This window comes from Salvelinus namaycush, unplaced genomic scaffold, assembly GCF_016432855.1.
Source record: "Salvelinus namaycush isolate Seneca unplaced genomic scaffold, SaNama_1.0 Scaffold759, whole genome shotgun sequence".
NCBI classification, from domain to species: domain Eukaryota; kingdom Metazoa; phylum Chordata; class Actinopteri; order Salmoniformes; family Salmonidae; genus Salvelinus; species Salvelinus namaycush.
The window spans coordinates 16,027-40,418 of NW_024061485.1; the positions used below are offsets into that span (position 1 = coordinate 16,027).

Genomic DNA, 24,392 nt, shown 5'->3' on the forward strand with positions numbered 1-24,392 from the left:
TCTACACATTTTCACTTTTTGCCAAAACAAAGAAGTGGGAACAGCCTCTCCTTTGCAGCTTAAGTAGAAAAGAGAGTAGTGAAAATGTTCCCCAGTCAGTCTGTGTACTGTTTCGTTGTTGGTTGAGCTGTGAACCCAGGTGGGAACCAGGTACTCCCGCTCTCCTTCTCCCTCCACCCCTCCACAGGCTTCAGGGGTCGTCGGAGGTCGCGGCAGGTTAGTACTCCCAGAGACAGGAGGGGTCCACGGTTGCAGCGTCGCCCTTCAGCGTGCCGCTGTCCCCGCGCAGGTACTTGCCGTTCTTGCCCTTGATGCCCACCCGCCCGTGCTCCAGGAACTCCAGGAAGAAGTCCTCAGGCTTGTCTCCGTCTGAGCACACCAGGCCGCTGCTGGAGACATACCAGAACGTTCCACCCACGCCTGAGTGGAGATGGACAACGTTATTGTTAGTTAGAGATAAAGAGTGACATACTTGGTTTGGTGTACTTTGTAGTAATACTGATAGCACTATACCTTTTACGCTAAGACAGTAGAACACAATAATGCTGATAGAACTATGACACATTTTACTCTAAGACAGTAGAACACATGCAGATAGAACATTTACACATACATGGTACATGAAGACAAATGCAAACATGCATCTGCCCACACACACACACACTGACTTTTTATGTGGTAGGCGCCATCGCTGAAGAGCAGTGAGAAGATGTCATAGACGGATCGGTTGGCATCCAGCGTGTTGGAGCTCTTGTGATGACACACAAAACCGTTCTCCCCTCGCAGGATCAACATGGGCCGATTAATGAGCTTCATCAGGAAGAGCTCATCATCACCTGCAACACAACGACAGGAAGGTAGAATAACAATGATGACAATAATATTAATAATAATAATGACAATAATATTAATAATGACAATAACAATAATGACAATAAAATAATAACAGTAATAATAACAATACAGAATAATTACAATAATAATAATTATAATAAGTACAATAATAATAATAAAATAAAAATGACAATAATATTTATAATAAGTACAATAATAATAATAAAATAATAATGACAATAATAATAATTATAATAAGTACAATAATAATAATAAAATAATAATGACAATAATAACAATAATAATAATGACAATAACAATAAATAATAATGACAAAATTAATGATAATTTGGTGGGTGCTTATATTTGTCCCATTTCACACATCTACAAGTGTGTTAATACGCATGTGTGAATTGGAACCCACTGGGCATAGACGTCAGTTCAACATCTATTTTTGACTTACATTTGGTTGACTAACGTGAATTCAACAAAAAATGTCACCATGACATTGAATTTAGTTTAAAAGTTGAGAAAAAAATGACAAAATACATTTACGTTGATGACTTTTTGTAAATCCAATCAGTTTTCCAGGCTGATTCAACTTTGTTTTGTTGAAATGACGTGGAAACAATGTTGATTCAGACGTTTTTTGCACCCAACTCCGGCCAGGTGAGGCTTTAATAACACATGTCCTTTTGACAGAACCGGACTGTCCATAGTACGGTAGGGCCATAGGGCGGTAGGGACATAGGGCGGTAGGGACATGGGGCGGAAGGGACATGGGGCGGAAGGGACATGGGGCGGAAGGGACATGGGGCGGTAGGGCGGTAGGGCGGACATGGGGGGTAGAGACAAAGGGGTAGGGCAGTAGAGCCATAGGGCGGGTGGGATATAGAGCAGGTGGGACATGGGGCGGGTGGGACATGGGGCGGGTGGGACATAGAGCAGGTGGGACATGGGGCGGGTGGGACATGGGGCGGGTGGGACATGGGGCGGGTGGGACATAGAGCGGGTGGGACATGGGGCGGGTGGGACATGGGGCGGGTGGGACATAGAGCGGGTGGGACATGGGGCGGTAGAGACATGGGGCGGTAGGGACATGGAGCGGGTGGGACATGGGGCGGGTGGGACATAGAGCGGGTGGGACATGGGGCGGGTGGGACATGGGGCGGGTGGGACATGGGGCGGTAGAGACATGGGGCGGTAGGGACATGGGGCGGTAGGGACATGGAGCGGTAGGGACATGGGGCGGTAGGGACATGGGGCGGAAGGGACATGGGGCGGAAGGGACATGGAGCGGTAGGGACATGGGGCGGAAGGGACATGGAGCGGTAGGGACATGGGGCGGAAGGGACATAGGGCGGTAGGGACATGGGGCGGTAGGGACATGGAGCGGGTGGGACATGGGGCGGAAGGGACATGGGGCGGAAGGGACATGGGGCGGAAGGGACATGGGGCGGTAGGGCGGACATGGGGGGTAGAGACAAAGGGGTAGGGCAGTAGAGCCATAGGACGGGTGGGACATAGGGCTATAGGGGGGTAGGGCAGTAGAGCCATAGGGCGGGTGGGATATAGAGCAGGTGGGACATGGGGCGGGTGGGACATAGAGCGGGTGGGACATGGAGCGGGTGGGACATGGGGCGGAAGGGACATGGGGCGGTAGGGACATGGGGCGGTAGGGACATAGGACGGGTGGGACATGGGGCGGTAGGGACATGGGGCGGTAGGGACATGGGGCGGTAGGGACATAGGACGGGTGGGACATAAAGGGGTAGAGATGTAGGGCGGTAGAGACATGGGGTGGTAGAGACATAGGGCGGATGGGACATGGGCGGTAGAGACATAGGGCGGTAGAGACACAGGGCGGTAGGGACACGGGGCGGTAGAGACACAGGGCGGTAGGGAGACAGGCCGGTAGGGACACGGGGCGGTAGAGACATGGGGCGGACATAGTGCGGTAGGGACATAGGGCGGTAGGGACATGGGGCGGTAGGGACATGGGGCGGTAGGGACATGGGGCGGTAGGGACATGGGGCGGTAGAGACATAGGGCAGTAAGGCCAAATGCCAGATGGGACTCTGGATTTTAGCCCAGTGGACCCGTCAGAATTATATTTTTTGAGCTAGTATTTTCTATTTGTATTTATTATGGATCCCCATTAGCTGTTGCCAAAGCAGCAGCTCCTCTTCAGGGTCCAGCAAAATGAAGGCAGTTTATACCATTTAAAACATTACAATATATTCCCAGATTTCACAACACACTGCGTTCCCTCAGGCCCCTACTCCACCACTACCACATATCTACAGAACTAAATCCATGTGTATGTGTAGTGTGTATGTTATCGTGTGTGTGTGTGTGTCTGTGCCAATGTTTGTGATAGTTTACAGTCCCCGCTGTTCCATAAGGTGTTTTTTCATCTGTTTTTTAAATCTAATTTTACTGCTTGTGTCAGTTACTTTATGTGGAATAGAGTTCCATGTAGTCATGGCTCTATGTAGTACTGTGCACCTCCCATAGTCTGTTCTGTTCGGGACTGTGAAGAGACCTCTTGTGGCATGTCTTGAGGGGTATGAATGGGTGTCAGGAGCTGTGTGCCAGTAGTTTAGACAGACAGGTCGATGCATTCCACATGTCAATACCGCTCATAAATAAAAGTAGTGATGAAGTTAATCTCTCCTCCACTTTGAGCCAGGAGAGATTGACGTGCATATTAAAATTAGCTCTCTGTGTACATCCAAGGGCCAGCCGTGCTGCCCTGTTCTGAGCCAATTGCAATTTTCCTAAGTCCTTTTTTGTAATGGGGCCCTAAAGGAAAAAAATGGGCCAGTGTGAGAAATTCCCAGGCTGATGTCTGGTCCCAGTCCATCCCTGTCCTTTGATCACCATTAATCTTCTATTCATCTTCTCTTCCGTCCTCTGATCACATGCCAATTCTCTTCACACATGACATGTGCTCATTTGTCCCTCAGTCCTGTTGAGCACATTCCATGTGACACATTCAACGTGATCTCTATGCTAACTGAATCACATCAGAGATTTGGATCTCGAAGCACTTACCTACGGAATCGCTGACGGCTGAAAGCTGCCCATTCTTTTTGGTGCACACGTACTTCCCATTGCTTGCCTTCAGTGCTACACTGCGGCCGAGCCATTCAATGTGAAACATGGTGTTGGCCTCCCTGTGGTTGTCCGGATAAGGGGATGAAAGAGAAGAATGAAAAGAGGGGGGGTTAAGTTGAAAAGAATTTCATGGAAGGTTGTTTAAATCTAGTATAATTGTTTAAAGCAAAGTGTTTTGATGAATGCCCTCATAAGCGACATTACATAAAACGGTCCATATCCTCTGGTCGCAGGTCTGTTTAGTAGAGGTGTTTCCCTGTCCATTACATAAAACGGTTCATATCCTCTGGTCGCAGGTCTGTTTAGTAGAGGTGTTTCCCTGTCCATTACATAAAACGGTTCATATCCTCTGGTCGCAGGTCTGTTTAGTAGAGGTGTTTCCCTGTCCATTACATAAAACGGTTCATATCCTCTGGTCGCAGGTCTGTTTAGTAGAGGTGTTTCCCTGTCCATTACATAAAACGGTTCATATCCTCTGGTCGCAGGTCTGTTTAGTAGAGGTGTTTCCCTGTCCATTACATAAAACGGTTCATATCCTCTGGTCGCAGGTCTGTTTAGTAGAGGTGTTTCCCTGTCCATTACATAAAACGGTTCATATCCTCTGGTCGCAGGTCTGTTTAGTAGAGGTGTTTCCCTGTCCATTCTTCAGGCACACTAAACTGTGGCACATTTTTGTTCTATTCCAGAACAAGAACACTAAGGTTAAATTCATTTGGTTTAGTCGTTGACAAGTTCAATCAGGTGTGCTTGTTCAGACAAAACAACATCTGCATGTCCAACAGATAATGTTAGCATGTTAGCAAGAATGTCCAAAAGAATGAATTGGGAAGCCGTCTGTAGCCAACTCTGTGGTGTGCATTCTCATGGCAAACTAGTGAGTGTAAAATAGATCTACTTACACCTCTGTGGCTGTGGACTGGATCCCTCCGTGGGAGACCAGTGTCCAGTAGTTACCGCCGTTGGTCCTAAACATGCACTTCTTGCTCTCCTTATCAATCTCCATCTGGAAGGTCTCCATGTCTGTCTCCACATCCTGGTTGGCTGAGATGCTCACACCTATGATACAACACGACAAACTTTATTGTACAGAGGCAACAACAAAACTTCATTGCTCCATTATACAGAGACAACAAATAAAACTTTATTGATCCATTAAACAGAGACAACAAAACGTTATTTATCCATTATACAGAGACAACAAAACGTTATTTATCCATTATACAGAGACAACAACAAAAGGGAAATAAAAGAGAAAAAGACAGTTGAGAATAGAATGCCATGGCTCGGAGTCGAAGGGCATTACAATGACGATGATTACAAGCTCTTCTCACAAGCCATTTACACTCAAAGGTGATTTGCAGGAGAACCATGGACACAGCAGTGATGTGACAGCTCATTAAAGAACTGTCTGTCTCTCGTCTCTTCTCCTCTAGTGTTACACAGCTCAGGGACTCACAGCACAAAACCTGTTCAGAAGACAGTGCTATTCTTATAACCCTGGCCTTGTCTAAATGGGCTGTGTGGTTAAGGTGAGGTACGCTGGATCATGTCGTGTAGGCCGAAGCTTTAGACATCCTATTCATTTAGGATGATGAGTTCTTCCTTATAGAGCTTCTCTGAAAGCTGACTATTCGAGAGTATATCTCTCTCTTTTTAAGGAGTAGGTCACCGAGCTCCACCGACCTAGATTGGATATAAAGGATCAGAAAAAACAGGGTAGGTTCACACACAAAGTCAACAGATTTATGATCCTTTTCATTTTGTGATTTTAATGTATTTTTTTTTCAATCTCTTGCACTTCTGTATCATCCAAACCCAAATATGAGCTCCTTCCAATCATCCACATTTCCTCCCTTGATACAAGCCCACATCTTTTTATCACTTCCACTCATAAATGCACTCTGCTCCTTTATAGTGCAGGACTGTCAGGACAGAACATTGCCAACGTGTCATGTTAAACAGTATAATAGTCCTGGTCTTCTCGATGTGTAACTCTGCAAGTAAACCCTCATGTTGAGAGCAGGGGGGATATTACAGTATGCAAACACCACTACTGCAGGACTGTGAGCTCATAAAACACACAATACCTAAATAAAAAATTACGAGGACATAAACACATTGCACCAACAATTTGAATGTGAATTACCGAGGCATAGCCGCTGCAACCTTGTCTCAGAGGAAAACGTATTAAATTTGCCCAAAATCCGTGCCGCTCCATTTAGAATGATAGGTTACTTTACATTGGCCTACAATGTAATAGCGGCCATACAATATAACATAATACGAATTGTAGGACGTATAGTATTCTACGTCTTGATCGTACCAGTTTTCTTTAACCCGTTTAGTACAGTATGATATATTATCTTCAACTGCTGTAGTATGATATGCTACGTTAGGGGTTAAGGTTAGAAGTTGGGTTATAGGGTTTAGGTTAGGGTTAGCTAACATGCTAAGTAGTTACAAAGTAGCTAAAATGTTGTAAGTAGTTGCAAAGTTGCTAATTAGCTAAAATGCTAAAGTTGTCTGTGATAAGATTCAAACACACAACATTATGAGTTGCTAGATGTTGGTGTATTACACCCACCCATTCACCCCAACCAATCACCCTCCTTTCGTTTTTGCCTTAAGTAACCTACTGTCATCCCAAACGTATCATACTAATATGAGTGTATCGGATTTACATGGGCCAATGTAATGTAACCTAACGTAAAGCAACATATCATACTAAATGGAGTGGCACAGATTTTAGTCAAATACAGTCAATTCAGAAAGTATTCAGGTCCCCTGACTTTTTCAAACATTTTGTCACATTACAGCCTTCTAAAATTAATTAAATATTTTTTTCTCTGATCAGTCTACACACAATACCCCCTAATGACAAAGCAAAAACAGGTTTTAGACATTTTTGCAAATTTATAACAAAAGAAATACAGAAATATGACATTTGTATAAGTATTCAGACCCTTTACTCAGTACTTTGTTGAAGCACCTTTGGCAGAGATTACAGCCTTGAGTCTTCTTGGGTATGATGCTACAGGCTTGGCCCACCTGTATTTTGGGAGTTTGTCCCATTCTTCTTTGCAGATCCTCAAGCTCTGTCAGGATGGATGAGGCGTTGCTGCACATCTATTTTCTGGTCTCTCCAGAGATGTTCGATTGAGTTCAAGTCCAGGCTCTGGCTGGGCCACTCCAAGACATTCAGAGACTTGTCCCGAAGCCACGCCTGCGTTGTCTTGGCTGTGTGCTTAGGGTTGTGGTCCTGTTGGAAGGTGAACCTTCACCCCAGTCTGACGTCTTGAGCGCTATGGAGCAGGTTTTCATGAAGGATCTTTCTGTACCTTGCGTCGTTCATCTTTCCCTCGATCCTGACTACTCTCCCAGTCCCTGCCACTGAAAAACATCCCCACAGCATGATGCTACCACCACCATGCTTCACTTTAGGGATTGTGCAAGGTTTCCTCCAGACGTGACGCTTGGTATTCAGGCCAAAGAGTTCAATCTTGGTTTCATCAGACCAGAAAATCTTGCTTCTCATGGTCTGAGTCCTTCAGGTGCCTTTTGGCAAACTCAAAGTGGGCTGTCATGTGCCTTTTACTGAGGAGTGGCTACCGACTGGCCACTCTACCATAAAGGCCTGATTGGTGGAGTGCTGCAAAGATGGTTGTCCTTCTGGAATGTTCTCCCATCTCCAAAGAGGAACTCCGGAACTCTGTCAGAGTGACCATCGGGTTCCTGGTCACCTCAATGACCGAGGCCCTTCTCCCCTGATTGTTCAGTTTGGCTGGGCGGCCAGCTCTAGGAAGAGTCTTTGTGGTTCCAAACTCCTTCCATTTAAGAATGATTGAGGCCACTGTGTTCTTGGGGACCTTCAATGCTGCAGACATTTTTTGGTACCCTTCCCCAGATCTGTGCCTTGACACAATCCTGTCTTGGCGCTCTATGGACAATTCCTTTGACCTCGTGGCTTGGTTTTTGCTCTGACATGCACTGTCAACTGTGGGACCTTATATAGACAGGTGTGTGCCTTTCCAAATCATGTCCAATCAGTTGAATTTATCACAGGTGGACTCCAATCAAGTTGTAGAAACATCTCACGGTGATGAATGGTAACAGGATGTACCTGAGCTCAATTTTGAGGCTCATAGCAAAGGCTCTGAATACTTTAGTAAATAAGGTGTCAAATATTGTTGTTTCATACATTTGCAAAAATTTCTAAAAACCTGTTTCCACTTGCCATTATGGGTTATTGTGTGTAGATTGATGAGGACATTTTTTTCTTTAACCCATTTTAGAAATGTTTTTTTCTTTTTTCTTTAACCTTTATTTAACTAGGCCACTCAGTTAAGAACAAATTCTTATTTACAATGACGACCTACCCCGGGCCAAACCCTAACCCGGACGATGTTGGGCCAATTTTGCGCCGCCCTACGGGACTCCCAATCATGGCTGGTTGTGATACAGCCTGGAATCAAACCAGGGTCTGTAGTGACGCCTCTAGCACTGAGATGCAGTGCCATAGAGGGCTGCGCCACTCGGGAGCCCCACTGGTTGTAATAAGGTTGTAACGTAATAAAATGTGGGAAAAGTAAAGGGTTATGAATACTTTCTGAATGCACTGTATAATACGTTTTGCTCTGAGACCAGGCTGGATCACTATAGAGTTCATCTTTATCATATCTTATAGGTTTTGGGTTCAGCTGTATAATATTTTACAGGTTTTGGGTTCAGCTGTATCATATTTTATAGGTTTTGGGTTCAGCTGTATAATATTTTATAGGTTTTGGGTTCAGCTGTATCGTGTGTTATTGGTTTTGGGTTCAGCTGTATAGTGTATTATTGGTTTTGGGATCAGCTGTATAATATTTTATAGGTTTTGGGATCAGCTGTATCGTGTGTTATTGGTTTTGGGTTCAGCTGTATAGTGTATTATTGGTTTTGGGATCAGCTGTATAGTGTGTTATTGGTTTTGGGTTCAGCTGTATAGTGTGTTATTGGTTTTGGGTTCAGCTGTATCGTGTGTTATTGGTTTTGGGTTCAGCTGTATAGTGTATTATTGGTTTTGGGATCAACTGTATAATATTTTATAGGTTTTGGGTTCAGCTGTATAGTGTGTTATTGGTTTTGGGATCAGCTGTATAGTGTGTTATTGGTTTTGGGATCAGCTGTATCGTGTGTTATTGGTTTTGGGTTCAGCTGTATAGTGTGTTATTGGTTTTGGGTTCAGCTGTATCGTGTGTTATTGGTCTTGGGATCAGCTGTATAGTGTGTTATTGGTTTTGGGTTCAGCTGTATAGTGTGTTATTGGTTTTGGGTTCAGCTGTATCGTGTGTTATTGGTTTTGGGATCAGCTGTATCGTGTGTTATTGGTTTTGGGATCAGCTGTATAATATTTTATAGGTTTTGGGTTCAGCTGTATAGTGTGTTATTGGTTTTGGGATCAGCTGTATAGTGTGTTATTGGTTTTGGGATCAGCTGTATCGTGTGTTATTGGTTTTGGGATCAGCTGTATCGTGTGTTATTGGTTTTGGGTTCAGCTGTATCGTGTGTTATTGGTTTTGGGTTCAGCTGTATAATGTGTTATTGGTTTTGGGTTCAGCTGTATCGTGTGTTATTGGTTTTGGGATCAGCTGTATCGTGTGTTATTGGTTTTGGGATCAGCTGTATAATATTTTATAGGTTTTGGGTTCAGCTGTATAGTGTGTTATTGGTTTTGGGTTCAGCTGTATCGTGTGTTATTGGTTTTGGGATCAGCTGTATAGTGTGTTATTGGTTTTGGGTTCAGCTGTATAGTGTGTTATTGGTTTTGGGTTCAGCTGTATAGTGTGTTATTGGTTTTGGGTTCAGCTGTATAGTGTGTTATTGGTTTTGGGTTCAGCTGTATCGTGTGTTATTGGTTTTGGGTTCAGCTGTATAATGTGTTATTGGTTTTGGGTTCAGCTGTATCGTGTGTTATTGGTTTGGTGCATGAAAAGGGGCAGGAGTTTTTCCTGACTACGTGACCTGGCCAGGAAAAACTCTGGTTTCTATGTATAGCCTAAAACTCTCGGCCATAGATAACTCCTGGTCCTAGTTTTAGGCTTTATCTTCTAATTAGGTAATGCGGACAGGAAAAACTCCTGGCCTCTATACACAGCATGCGTTTCCTCCTGATTTGGGATCTCCCTGAGGTTTGAACGTCCAAAGAGGAAGTCCCCGGAGGTGAGAGGACCAGGGTGGTGTTCATTAGAAACTAAACGGGATAAAACTGAATGAAACATTGCATTGCATGCCCTAATGAACACGACCACAGGAGAGGTGGTGTGAGAGTTGACCTTGGCACCGCCTTGCCCCGAGGTATCCCGCTGGTCGGATGAGCCTGTCATTTGCACGACCTGTCTTATCCTGCCAGTTTATCTCGCACAGCAGATTACACGTGTCCCGAGGTGACCGCAAGTTGTGACACTTACATTGTGATAAAAAAATGATTAAATTAACATGTCTGGTTGTGTTGTGACAGACGAAGCAGTGCACATGCGGGATTAGGTTCTGGGTGCCAAGATGACATGTTGGGTAACACATGTACTGTAGGCCTATGTACAGCGCCTTCAGAAATGATTACCACCCCTCAACATATCCCACAATTTGTTATGTTACAGCCTGAATTTGAAATGCATTAAACATTTTCTCACCTATCTACACACAATACCCCATAATGACTAAGTGAAAACATGTTTTTGACATTTTTGCAAATTTATTGAAAATGAAATACAGAAATATCTCATTTACATAAGTATTCAAACCCCTGAGTCAATTCTTTGTAGAAGCATATTTGGCAGCAATTACAGCTGTGAGGCTTTCTGGGTAAGTCTCTAAGTGCTTTCCACACCTGGATTGTGCACAATTTTGTATTTATTTATTTATTTCACCTTTTTTGCCTTTATTTCACCTTTTTTGTGGTATTGTCCTGCTGAAAGGTAAATTAATCTCCTAGTGTCTGGTGGAAAGCACTCTAAGCCAAGTTTTCCTCTAGGATTTTGCCTGTGCTTAGCGCCATTCCGTTTGTTTTCATCCTGAAAAACTCCCCAGTCCTTAACGATTACAAGCATACCCATAACATGACGCAGCCACCACTATGCTTCAAAATATGGAGAGTGATACTCCGTAATGTGTTTTATTGGATTTGCCCCAAATATAACACTTTTGTACTCAGGCAAAAAATGTATTGCCATATTTTCTTGGCAGTATAACTTTAGTGCCTTGTTGCAAACAGGATGCATGTTTTGGAATGTTTTTATTCTGTACAGGCGTCCTTCTTTTTACTCTGTCTATAAGGTTAGTATTGTGGAGAAACAATGTTGTTGATCCATCCTCACTTTTCTCTAATCACTCTGTAACTGTTTTAACGTCACCATTAACTTCATGGTGAAATTCCTGATCGGTTTCCTTCCTCTCTGGCAACTGAGTTAGGAAGGACACCTGTATCTTTGTAGTGACTGGGTGTATTGATACACCATCCAAAGTGTAATTTGCTCAAAGGGATATTCAATGTCTACTTTTTTATATTTGTACTAATCTACCAATAGGTGCCCTTTGTCAGGCATTGGACAACCTCCCTGGTCTTTGTGGTTTAATCTATGTTTGAAATGCAATGCTCGACTGGGGGACCTTACAGATAATTGTATGTATGGAGTACAGAAATGAGGTAGTCATTCAAAAATCACGTTAAACACTATTATTGCACACAGAGTGATTCCATGCAACGTATGTGACTTGTTCAGCACATTTTTACTCCTGAACGTATTTAAGCTTGCATAACAAAGGGATTTGAATACTTATTAACTAAAGACATTTCAGCGTTTAATTTAAATTTAATTTGTAAACACTTCGAAAAACATAATTCCACTTTGACATTATGGGGTATTGTGTGTAGGCCACTGACAAAAAAATCTCACTATAATCCATTTTAAATTCCGCCGGTAACACAACAACATGTGGAAAAAGTCAAGGGGAGTGAATACTTTCTGAAGGCACTGTATGTGTTTGCCAGTGTCCCCGCAGTTCCTTCAGATGTTTCCAGACCTGGGTTCAGATCAGATCTGTATGTGTTTGTCCCCGCAGTTCCTTCAGGTGTTTCCAGACCTGGGTTCAGATCAGATCTGTATGTGTTTGTCCCCGCAGTTCCTTCAGATGTTTCCAGACCTGGGTTCAGATCAGATCTGTATGTGTTTGCCAGTGTCCCCGCAGTTCCTTCAGATGTTTCCAGACCTGGGTTCAGATCAGATCTGTATGTGTTTGTCCCCGCAGTTCCTTCAGATGTTTCCAGACCTGGGTTCAGATCAGATCTGTATGTGTTTGTCCCCGCGGTTCCTTCAGATGTTTCCAGACCTGGGTTCAGATCAGATCTGTATGTGTTTGTCCCCGCGGTTCCTTCAGATGTTTCCAGACCTGGGTTCAGATCAGATCTGTATGTGTTTGTCCCCGCAGTTCCTTCAGGTGTTTCCAGACCTGGGTTCAGATCAGATCTGTATGTGTTTGCCAGTGTCCCCGCAGTTCCTTCAGATGTTTCCAGACCTGGGTTCAGATCAGATCTGTATGTGTTTGTCCCCGCAGTTCCTTCAGGTGTTTCCAGACCTGGGTTCAGATCAGATCTGTATGTGTTTGTCCCCGCAGTTCCTTCAGATGTTTCCAGACCTGGGTTCAGATCAGATCTGTATGTGTTTGTCCCCACAGTTCCTTCAGATGTTTCCAGACCTGGGTTCAGATCAGATCTGTATGTGTTTGTCCCCGCAGTTCCTTCAGATGTTTCCAGACCTGGGTTCAGATCAGATCTGTATGTGTTTGCCAGTGTCCCCGCAGTTCCTTCAGGTGTTTCCAGACCTGGGTTCAGATCAGATCTGTATGTGTTTGTCCCCACAGTTCCTTCAGGTGTTTCCAGATCTGGGTTCAGATCAGATCTGTTTGAAAGCTTCTAAGTGCCTTGAGTGTTTGATTGAGTCTGAGTGCCAGATGGGTTTGTACTGTTGCTTAAGCTTCATCAAGCGCAGCCCAAAGTATTTAATAGACAATAAATACTGAATCCAGCTCGTGCTTTTCACCACTGACCCCCCACTCCACCCATAGTGGTGTAATATCACTGTGTGATAGAATTATCTCCCACATGTGGTACTGTAGGGAAGCACAGCTACTGCAAAAGTTCTAGAAATACTCAAATGAAGAACTGGAAATGTATTTGGAGAAACCTGATGCGACCAAATAACTGTTGGGAATGGCCCATCATCCAAAAGGCATAGATATTGACTGAGGACACAAATATGATTGAAAAGCACAGATTTCACAATAAATAACAAGTAAGCACCAATGACATCATTAAAGATGCACTCCAGGATCTTAAGCACAATAAAATCGTAACATATCATACGATTTTCACAATGTATATATATAAAAATTGTTTGCAGGATTTAACATATTATACGAAATGGACTACGTAGTACGTCATTTGATGACGTAGTACACAAAAAACAGGGACCACTTTTGGCTCGTGAGCACCACTTTCAAAACTACTGGCTGAAATGATACAGAAGTTTGAGAGTGCATCTTTAATGAAGACTATATATAGCTGAGCTTCCAAAGTATAAAATATAGTCATTTTCTAAATGTTGCAACATTACAAACCAAACCCTTCACTTTGGAGCATTATTCAAACAAGTCTAGTCTTAAATGACATCATCATATCTAGGAGTGGGGGAGACTATATGCCTTAAAATGAGATGCACGAGATACCCTACACACTGACATTAAGGGTTGTCCTACACACATCCCGTAGAGACTGACATTAAGGGTTGTCCTACACACATCCCATAGGGACTGACATTAAGGGTTGTCCTACACACATCCCGTAGGGACTGACATTAAGGGTTGTCCTACACACATCCCGTAGAGACTGACATTAAGGGTTGTCCTATACACATCCCGTAGGGACTGACATTAAGGGTTTCCTATACACATCCCGTAGGGACTGACATTAAAGGTTGTCCTATACACATCCCGTAGGGACTGACATTAAAGGTTGTCCTATACACATCCCGTAGGGACTGACATTAAAGGTTGTCCTATACACATCCCATAGGGACTGACATTAAGGGTTGTCCTACACACATCCCGTAGGGACTGACATTAAGGGTTGTCCTATACACATCCCGTAGGGACTGACATTAACAGTTGTCCTACACACATCCCATAGGGACTGACATTAAGGGTTGTCCTACACACATCCCGTAGGGACTGACATTAAGGGTTGTCCTACACACATCCCGTAAGGACTGACATTAAGGGTTGTCCAACACACACCCCGTAGGGACTGACATTAAGGGTTGTCCTATACACATCCCGTAGGGACTGACATTAAGGGTTGTCCTATACACATCCCGTAGGGACTGACATTAAGGGTTGTCCTATACACATCCCGTAGGGACTGACATTAAGGGTTGTCCTATACACATCCCGTAGGGACTGACATTAAGGGTTGTCCTATACACATCCCGTAGGGACTGACATTAAGGGTTGTCCTATACACATCCAGTAGGGACTGACATTAAGGGTTGTCCTATACACATCCCGTAGGGACTGACATTAAGGGTTGTCCTATACACATCCCGTAGGAACTGACATTAAGGGTTGTCCTATACACATCCCGTAGGGACTGACATTAAGGGTTGTCCTACACACATCCCGTAGGGACGGACATTAAGGGTTGTCCTATACACATCCCGTAGGGACTGACATTAAGGGTTGTCCTATACACATCCCATAGGGACTGACATTAAGGGTTGTCCTACACACATCCCGTAGGAACTGACATTAAGGGTTGTCCTACACACATCCCATAGGGGCTGACATTAAGGGTTGTCCTACACACATCCCATAGGGGCTGACATTAAGGGTTGTCCTATACACATCCCGTAGAGACTGACATTAAGGGTTGTCCAACACACATCCCATAGGGACTGACATTAAGGGTTGTCCTACACACATCCCATAGGGACTGACATTAAGGGTTGTCCTACACACATCCCGTAGGGACTGACATTAAAGATTGTCCTATACACATCCCGTAGGGACTGACATTAAGGGTTGTCCTATACACACCCCGTAGGGACTGACAATAAGGGTTGTCCTATACACACCCCCGTAGGGACTGACAATAAGGGTTGTCCTATACACATCACATAGGGACTGACATTAAGGGTTGTCCTATACATATCCCGTAGGGACTGACATTAAGGGTTGTCCTACACACATCCCGTAGGGACTGACATTAAGGGTTGTCCTATACACATCCCATAGGGACTGACATTAAGGGTTGTCCAACACACATCCCGTAGGGACTGACATTAAGGGTTGTCCTACACACATCCCGTAGGGCCTGACATTAAGGGTTGTCCTATACACATCCCGTAGGGACTGACATTAAGGGTTGTCCTACACACATCCCGTAGGGACTGACATTAAGGGTTGTCCTATACACATCCCGTAGGGACTGACATTAAGGGTTGTCCAACACACATCCCGTAGGGACTGACATTAAGGGTTGTCCAACACACATCCCGTAGGGACTGACATTAAGGGTTGTCCTTTACACATCCCATAGGGACTGACATTAAGGGTTGTCCTACACACATCCCGTAGAGACTGACATTAAGGGTTGTCCTACACACATCCCATAGGGACTGACATTAAGGGTTGTCCTACACACATCCCGTAGGGACTGACATTAAGGGTTGTCCTACACACATCCCGTAGGGACTGACATTAAGGGTTGTCCTATACACATCCCATAGGGACTGACATTAAGGGTTGTCCTATACACATCCCATAGGGACTGACATTAAGGGTTGTCCTATACTCATCCCGTAGGGACTGACATTAAGGGTTGTCCTATACACATCCCGTAGGGACTGCCATTAAGGGTTGTCCTATACACATCCCATAGGGACTGACATTAAGGGTTGTCCAACACACATCCCGTAGGGACTGACATTAAGGGTTGTCCTATACACATCCCGTAGAGACTGACATTAAGGGTTGTCCTACACACATCCCATAGAGACTGACATTAAGGGTTGTCCTACACACATCCCGTAGGGACTGACATTAAGGGTTGTCCTATACACATCCCGTAGAGACTGACATTAAGGGTTGTCCTATACACATCCCGTAGGGACTGACATTAAGGGTTGTCCTATACACATCCCGTAGGGACTGTCCTTGAATGGCCCAGCCAGAGCCCGGACTTGAACCCAATCTAACATTTCTGCAGAGACCTGAAAGTGACGCTCCCAATCCAACGTGACTGAGCTGAAGAGGGCCTGGAGAGAAGAATGGGACAAACTCGCCAAATACAGGTGTGCCAAGCTTGTACCCAAGAAGAATCGAGGCTGTAATCGCTGCTAAAGGTGCTTCAACAAAGTACTGAGAAAAGGGTCTGAATACTTATATAAATGTATTTTTATTTTTATTTTTATACATTTATTTTTATAAATGTGCTAATATTTCAAAAAATCTGTTTTTGCTTTGTCTTGATGGGGTATTGTGTGTAGATTGATGAGTAATAAACAACAACAATTTCATCAATTTTAGAATAAGGCTGTAACGTAACAAAATGTGGAAAAAGTCAAGGGGCCTGAATACTTTCCGAATGCACTGTATATAGCAGATTGTGTCTGCTGGAGTTCAAATTAGATACCACAGAAATATCCCTCAACCTTTCTCTTAAGCCTGTTACCACCCTAATCCCATACACACACCCCTCCACCCATCCTGCTCATTCGCCTGCTGTAATTCCCTCGGTGGTGCAATGCAAATCTGCACCACAGGGCCCACTAAGCAGCTTTCTGGTGCCTGCCTCTTTCCTAAAACAAATGTCGGGGGAGAGGAGACACCCGTGGTGTATTCATTAGTGCACATTGTAGCAAAACGAAAATGAGAGTTTCTTAGTGGACAAGTTCAGGTTAGTCTCTCCCAGTTTCGTCCCGTTTGCTTCAGTCTGTTTCCTAGTGAATACACCCCAGGCAAAAACACTCCTCTTCAGAGAGACCAAGCACAACATTATGGGTTGGGTTGCCATATTGGACATTATGAAAAGCCACTTGTTGAAGATTTTAACCAAAGGAAGAGTAGAATGAACTGGGGATAATAATGAGTGCTATTTTTTTGTGATCAAATATACTATTTCATGCCTGATCAATATTTGAGCCAGTAGCCTACATACATTATTTATTAATCTATTTAAATGTTTTATTTAACCTTAATTTAACTAGACAAGTCAGTTAAGAACAAATGATTATTTACAATGACGCCTACCCCAGCCAAACCCGGATGACGCTGGGCCAATGCCTTAGACCGCTGCACTATTTAATATTTATTTTGTTGATCTGTAAAGTCATCCTGAATTCGTACAATCACATTTACCTCTGTATTTTTACCAAATCGTAAGAAATAGCATACCAGGGGAGGCCTGTGCAGGGGAGGGAAGAATGCATCTCCCTAGTACATTTGGGAGAAATTGTAATGAATAAAACCTATATAAAATCATCTTGGTACTTGTACGTTATGTCATTGTGAATGTAGCTGTGGCAGGGTGACACCCTCACTGAATGACACGTCTTTGTTTGGAACTTCCTCCAAACCTGTGACCAGACACAGCCAAAGTCCCTTCAATCTCTTTCTAACCTGTCCTCCATGCCTGCTGGCCTGTCTCTAGGTCTGTCAGCAGAGGCGATCTCTCCACCTTCATTCCTCTCTCAGGGAAAGCCTCTGCCGAGAGCTAATGATGGGTGTAGGTAACTGATCAGTCTGACTAGTTCTCCTATTTTAACTGCTCTCTCACTGCCTGTCCAGACTAATAGATGACTTCCTCTTCCTGCCTCAATCAAACAACCTCAGCCCCCATTACAATTACAACCACTCCCTCTCCTCCCTCTCCTCCCTCTCCTCTCTCTCCTCCCTCTCCTCACTCTCCTCACTCTCCTCCCTCTCCTCTCTCTCCTCCCTCTCCTCACTCTCCTCACTCTCCTCTCTCTCCTCCCTCTCCTCACTCTCCTCACTCTCCTCCCTCTCCTCTCTCTCCTCCCTCTCCTCACTCTCCTCACTCTCCTCCCTCTCCTCACTCTCCTCACTCTCCTCATTCTCCTCCCTCTCCTCACTCTCCTCACTCTCCTCACTCTCCTCACTCTCCTCCCTCTCCTCCTTCTCCTCACTCTCCTCCATCTCCTTACTCTCCTCACTCTCCTCCCTCTCCTCCCTCTCCTCCCTCTCCTCCCTCTCCACACTCTCCTCCCTCTCCTCCTTCTCCTCCCTCTCCACACTCTCCTCCCTCTCCTCCCTCTCCTCTCTCCTCCCTCTCCTCTCTCTCCTCCCTCTCCTCCCTCTCTTCTCTCTCTTCTCTCTCCTCCCTCTCCCCTCTCTCCTCCCTCTCCTCCCTCTCCTCTCTCTCCTCTCTCTCCTCTCTCTCCTCCCTCTCCTCCCTCTCCTCCCTCTCCTCCCTCTCCTCACTCTCACTCCACAGATAAAGCAGCAGGTAGTTTCAGTTTAATAATAGAATGGTTGTGATCCTGAAATGCCCATTGATGGGAATTAGTTGGTAGCACCAGCAGGACCCCTCTGCCTCCTGGAGTCATCAGCCTGCGCTCTCCCTAATCTCTTCTATGGGACACACAGTGGAAATGACAAAGCCCATTACCATGACGACCCGGATGACACGCGTAATGGCGCCCAATGGCTGACTGACCATATGCACCGTGCAGAGCGAGGAGACAAGCATGGCTGCCCTTCAGTTGTACCGTACTTGTCACATGGTTTCACAATGTTCTTTCTGAAAATTTCCAGGAGAGTCTCTGACAATCTTTTTGGATCCCCTAATTGATGACTATATTTCTGATTCTCGTTGAGTAGGGAACCTTCCCCAATGTGGGCTAACATTCCTAGTGGGCTGCTACACTGCATGCTTACTGTATTTTGAGATATGTCTCAATGCTCACTCAATTGAGTGAATGGTTTCTGAAAATGACAAATATGACTGAACTGAGCCTACCTGTGATTAGAATTCAATATACTGCCTGCTTTTGACAGACTTCACTAAGGGAGTAGAGCAGTGGAGGCTGATGAGGGGAGGACAGCTCATAATAATGTCTGGAATGGAGTCAACGGAATGGTATCAAACACGTGGTTTCTATATGGTTGTTTTTTGTTGAGATGTGAGGAGTCTTTCAACAGCATTAACTTTTCATCTAATTGCTAAGGAGTGTAACTAAAGACAAAGTGAGCTTCAGCACTGAGCTAACTAATGGTGGTTCTATTGGACTGCCATTTGCTTGTGATAGAACCAACCAACCTCTACAGGGAAATGATGCAAACATCAACATTTTCCTACTTTGAATTTCTTGACGTCAACTATAGCGCATGAAGTGTGGATTTGCAGGTCAATTACACTGGAGGTTGATCATGCTGAGCATAGTACAATAAGACATTATTTTCTGAACAAAATGGATTTGTACTCTACTCTTCTCAGAGCAGTGTGTTTAATGTAATGTCAGGTTTTTAGCAATTAAAAGCATCGAACAAAAAATATCCCTTCAATCTCTTTCTAACCTGTCCTCCATGCCTGCTGGCCTGTCTCTAGGTCTGTCAGCAGAGGCGATCTCTCCACCTTCATTCCTCTCTCAGGGAAAGCCTCTGCCGAGAGCTAATGATGGGTGTAGGTAACTGATCAGTCTGACTAGTTCTCCTATTTTAACTGCTCTCTCACTGCCTGTCCAGACTAATAGATGACTTCCTCTTCCTGCCTCAATCAAACAACCTCAGCCCCCATTACAATTACAACCACTCACTCTCCTCCCTCTCCTCCCTCTCCTCCCTCTCCTCCCTCTCCTCCCTCTCTTCCCTCTCTTCCCTCTCCTCCCTCTCCTCCCTCTCCTCCCTCTCTTCCCTCTCCTCCCTCTCCTCCCTCTCCTCCCTCTCCTCCCTCTCCTCCCTCTCCTCTCTCTCCTCCCTCTCCTCCCTCTCCTCCCTCTCCACACTCTCCTCCCTCTCCTCCCTCTCCTCCCTCTCCTCTCTCTCCTCCCTCTCCTCCCTCTCCACACTCTCCTCTCTCCTCACTCTCCTCTCTCTCCTCCCTCTCCTCACTCTCCTCACTCTCCTCCCTCTCCTCTCTCTCCTCCCTCTCCTCACTCTCCTCACTCTCCTCTCTCTCCTCCCTCTCCTCACTCTCCTCACTCTCCTCATTCTCCTCCCTCTCCTCACTCTCCTCACTCTCCTCACTCTCCTCCCTCTCCTCCTTCTCCTCACTCTCCTCCATCTCCTTACTCTCCTCACTCTCCTCCCTCTCCTCTCTCTCCTCCCTCTCCTCCCTCTCCTCACTCTCCTCCCTCTCCTCGCTCTCCTCACTCTCCTCCCTCTCCTCACTCTCCTCCCTCTCCTCCCTCTCCTCACTCCTCCCTCTCCTCTCTCTCCTCCCTCTCCACCCTCTCCTCCCTCTCCTCCCTCTCCTCCCTCTCCACACTCTCCTCCCTCTCCTCCCTCTCCTCCCTCTCCTCCCTCTCCACACTCTCCTCCCTCTCCTCCTTCTCCTCCCTCTCCTCACTCTCCTCACTCTCACTCCACAGATAAAGCAGCAGGTAGTTTCAGTTTAATAATAGAATGGTTGTGATCCTGAAATGCCCATTGATGGGAATTAGTTGGTAGCACCAGCAGGACCCCTCTGCCTCCTGGAGTCATCAGCCTGCGCTCTCCCTAATCTCTTCTATGGGACACACAGTGGAAATGACAAAGCCCATTACCATGACGACCCGGATGACACGCGTAATGGCGCCCAATGGCTGACTGACCATATGCACCGTGCAGAGCGAGGAGACAAGCATGGCTGCCCTTCAGTTGTACCGTACTTGTCACATGGTTTCACAATGTTCTTTCTGAAAATTTCCAGGAGAGTCTCTGACAATCTTTTTGGATCCCCTAATTGATGACTATATTTCTGATTCTCGTTGAGTAGGGAACCTTCCCCAATGTGGGCTAACATTCCTAGTGGGCTGCTACACTGCATGCTTACTGTATTTTGAGATATGTCTCAATGCTCACTCAATTGAGTGAATGGTTTCTGAAAATGACAAATATGACTGAACTGAGCCTACCTGTGATTAGAATTCAATATACTGCCTGCTTTTGACAGACTTCACTAAGGGAGTAGAGCAGTGGAGGCTGATGAGGGGAGGACAGCTCATAATAATGTCTGGAATGGAGTCAACGGAATGGTATCAAACACGTGGTTTCTATATGGTTGTTTTTTGTTGAGATGTGAGGAGTCTTTCAACAGCATTAACTTTTCATCTAATTGCTAAGGAGTGTAACTAAAGACAAAGTGAGCTTCAGCACTGAGCTAACTAATGGTGGTTCTATTGGACTGCCATTTGCTTGTGATAGAACCAACCAACCTCTACAGGGAAATGATGCAAACATCAACATTTTCCTACTTTGAATTTCTTGACGTCAACTATAGCGCATGAAGTGTGGATTTGCAGGTCAATTACACTGGAGGTTGATCATGCTGAGCATAGTACAATAAGACATTATTTTCTGAACAAAATGGATTTGTACTCTACTCTTCTCAGAGCAGTGTGTTTAATGTAATGTCAGGTTTTTAGCAATTAAAAGCATCGAACAAAAAATAAAATACTTTCAAAAGTTCTGCAATTCTAAAGCTCCCTGAGAATGTCACTTGTTTTTTTCCCAATGGGTTCACAGCTGGCCTACCTACTCTATTTTCTCCATCCCATTCTTTCCTCAAAATAGAGCAGGCAGAACCTCCCTGGTTAGTCCATTTGCAGACTAAATGGAAAATAGAAAGCAGTGTAGAGCATTAGTTTGCTCAGTTCTGGGTGGATTCCAAGGAAAGTATAGCAAGTCAATTTGATAGCAATCTCCTGGAAACCCTACAGTGAGCCTAATGGGGTTCTGCTGACATTATTCCTTTCAATGCAGGAAGCTAGATGTGCACCTTCAGAGAGGATACTGAATGTATCACCCAAGACATTTCCAACCCAAAATATTGTCCAAACATCAAATTAGTTCAGATTTTTCATCTCAGTAGAGACTATACAAAAACACTTAAATAATGTGCATTATAGCAATAAATATATACATTGGCTGGATGATTACCTTGTTTGACGGAGACAAATCTTTTGTTGGCTGCCTGGAAAATGACTTGTGGGTGGCTCTCCTCTAGATCAAACAGCTCATCCTTGCCAGGCTTGGAGCACCTGCCTGAGCGCAGCGTGCCGGTCGGGCCCATGGGCGTCAGGTACTTCCCATCGCAGTCCTTGAAGGCCAGCTTGCCCGACTTGAGCTCCAGGGTGAAGCTGGTGGTGGGGGTGTTCTCTTTGACCAGCTTCCCGTCGTTGCTGAGGAAGCGGCTGTCGCACGTCTTCAGGAAGTACTTTCCTTCCAGGTAGACCAGGGTGACCAGGGAGTCCGAGCCCCAGGGGATGTTGCTGTCCACCGAGATCTCTCCTTCCCGGGCAAACAGGTGGGCGTAGCGTTTGCGCGCGACGCTGAGCAGGCTAGATTGCGGGTGGAGGGCCAGGTGGACGGCCCACAGCTCGGGCTCCCCGATGGCCTGGGCGAAGCAGGACAGGTAGTCAGCCGAGCCTCCGAAGAAGCGCAGGTATGTTTCCGACTGCAGTGCCCAGCGGCCGTCCGACTGGGCCACGATCAGGAAGCGGCAGCCGGGCGAGTCGGGCTGCTCTGCCCCGCAGCTCACCTTACCATCCTTGTCGGAGGCCAGGTAGCGGCCCAGGTGGCTGCGAAGGAACACTACCTGGGTGTCCTGGTCCTCTTGCTCCAGAGTCCAGATCTGCTTCTTCTTCATGCTGGAGGCCGAGGCGTTCACCTTGAAGCCGAAGGCCTCGGCCGTTAGGTAACGGCTTTCGTGGTTGATGAGGCCAAACTGCAGCTTCAAGGCTTTGTTAATTCCGTTCGTGGGCATCGTCAATCCGTTGTCCATAGACACACACACACACACACACACGCAGAGGTCTGGAGTGGAAACCTTTAGGATGAACGAGGGGGAGGGTAGAGGGGGAAGTGTGCCCCTTTCTCTTCTCTCCAGGCGCAAAATTCCCCTGCTTTAACAACCTCCCTCAGTCTAAATGCTTGACTTCCTCTCTCTCTTCCTCCAGAGGGTTTGCACAGGCGCTTGTTCTCTGTTACCTAATCAGCCAGGATTAAAATCAGCAGGACACAGGACCTCAATCCAACGAGCCGCTGACGTCACATTCCAGTGCACTAAACCCACCTCTCCTCTTGCCTTCATTCTCTTCTTACAAATACACTTTATCTCACGCTGTTTCGTCTCATCTCCCACCTTTTTTATTTCACACTCTCTCTATCACTCACAATGACACTCTCATTTCTCAGCCTTGAATCTCTTCAGGCTGGCTCTCCATCACATAGTTAGGCACATATATACTGGAAACACATCCAGCATGGGGATTACCCCAGCACTGATCTCCTGGTGAGCCACAGCCTAATTGGAAAACGTCCAGTCGAGTAAAGGTGCTCTTCGTCTCCCTCTCTCTCTTCAGATTCTCATCTCTTTCCTTTTCCCTGCTCAAACAGGTTTTTATCTGATAGATTGGGTTTTACAGGGACAATGTATTGTACAATAGTCACCATTTGAATCGCTAGATTTCCCTAATTCAAATCAGCTTTCTCTTGTGTACACACAATGCTAACAGGAGGGGATTTGAATATGTCCACAAAGCCCTCTTTCACTTCTTTCCTTTCTTCCTTTTGTTTAAATGAACTGGGAGAGTGTGCCTTGAGTCATACTATGCCTTGAGTTGACTTGATTGATTAACTTGAATGTACAATACAGTTCCGTAATTTATCAGGTTCAAGAGTGTGAGTCATTTATTGACCAAAGCAGAACATTGTTTGGTCTAACACCCATAAACTACTGCAGGAGATTCAAGAGAACAAGATTGAAAGTCCTGAACTGAGAGACCTGGGCTGACTGAAGAATGCCATGTGGAAAACATTAAACAAGTTCATCTGTCATTAGTGCCTTTAACACTAGGAACCATTCAGCACTTTCACTTCAAATACTATTTACTATGAATGATATATTGATCTGTTTCCATCAAACAGCCACTTGATAATATATAATTATCCTTTATTTAGTTTAACACTGGCTACTAACCTCAGGCCACTCTCCCCTGACAGTCTGCTACTAACCTCAGACCACTCTCCCCTGACAGTCTACTGCTAACCTCAGACCACTCTCCCCTGACAGTCTGCTACTAACCCACTACCACTCTCCCCTGACAGTCTACTGCTAACCTCAGACCACTCTCCCCTGACAGTCTACTGCTAACCTCAGACCACTCTCCCCTGACAGTCTACTGCTAACC

General features: G+C 45.4%; 1 protein-coding gene across 1 annotated transcript; it reads right to left on the minus strand.

Moving 5' to 3' along the window:
- Nucleotides 1-217: 217 nt before the first annotated feature.
- LOC120042724 (fascin-2-like) lies at nucleotides 218-22,966 on the minus strand. Its single transcript, XM_038987525.1, has 5 exons — nucleotides 22,141-22,966; nucleotides 4,854-5,010; nucleotides 3,892-4,013; nucleotides 669-836; nucleotides 218-420 (listed from the first exon to the last, which is right to left on the minus strand). The coding sequence occupies exons 1-5, from the start codon at nucleotides 22,964-22,966 to the stop codon at nucleotides 218-220; spliced, it is 1,476 nt and encodes a 491-aa protein (XP_038843453.1).
- Nucleotides 22,967-24,392: the final 1,426 nt, after the last annotated feature.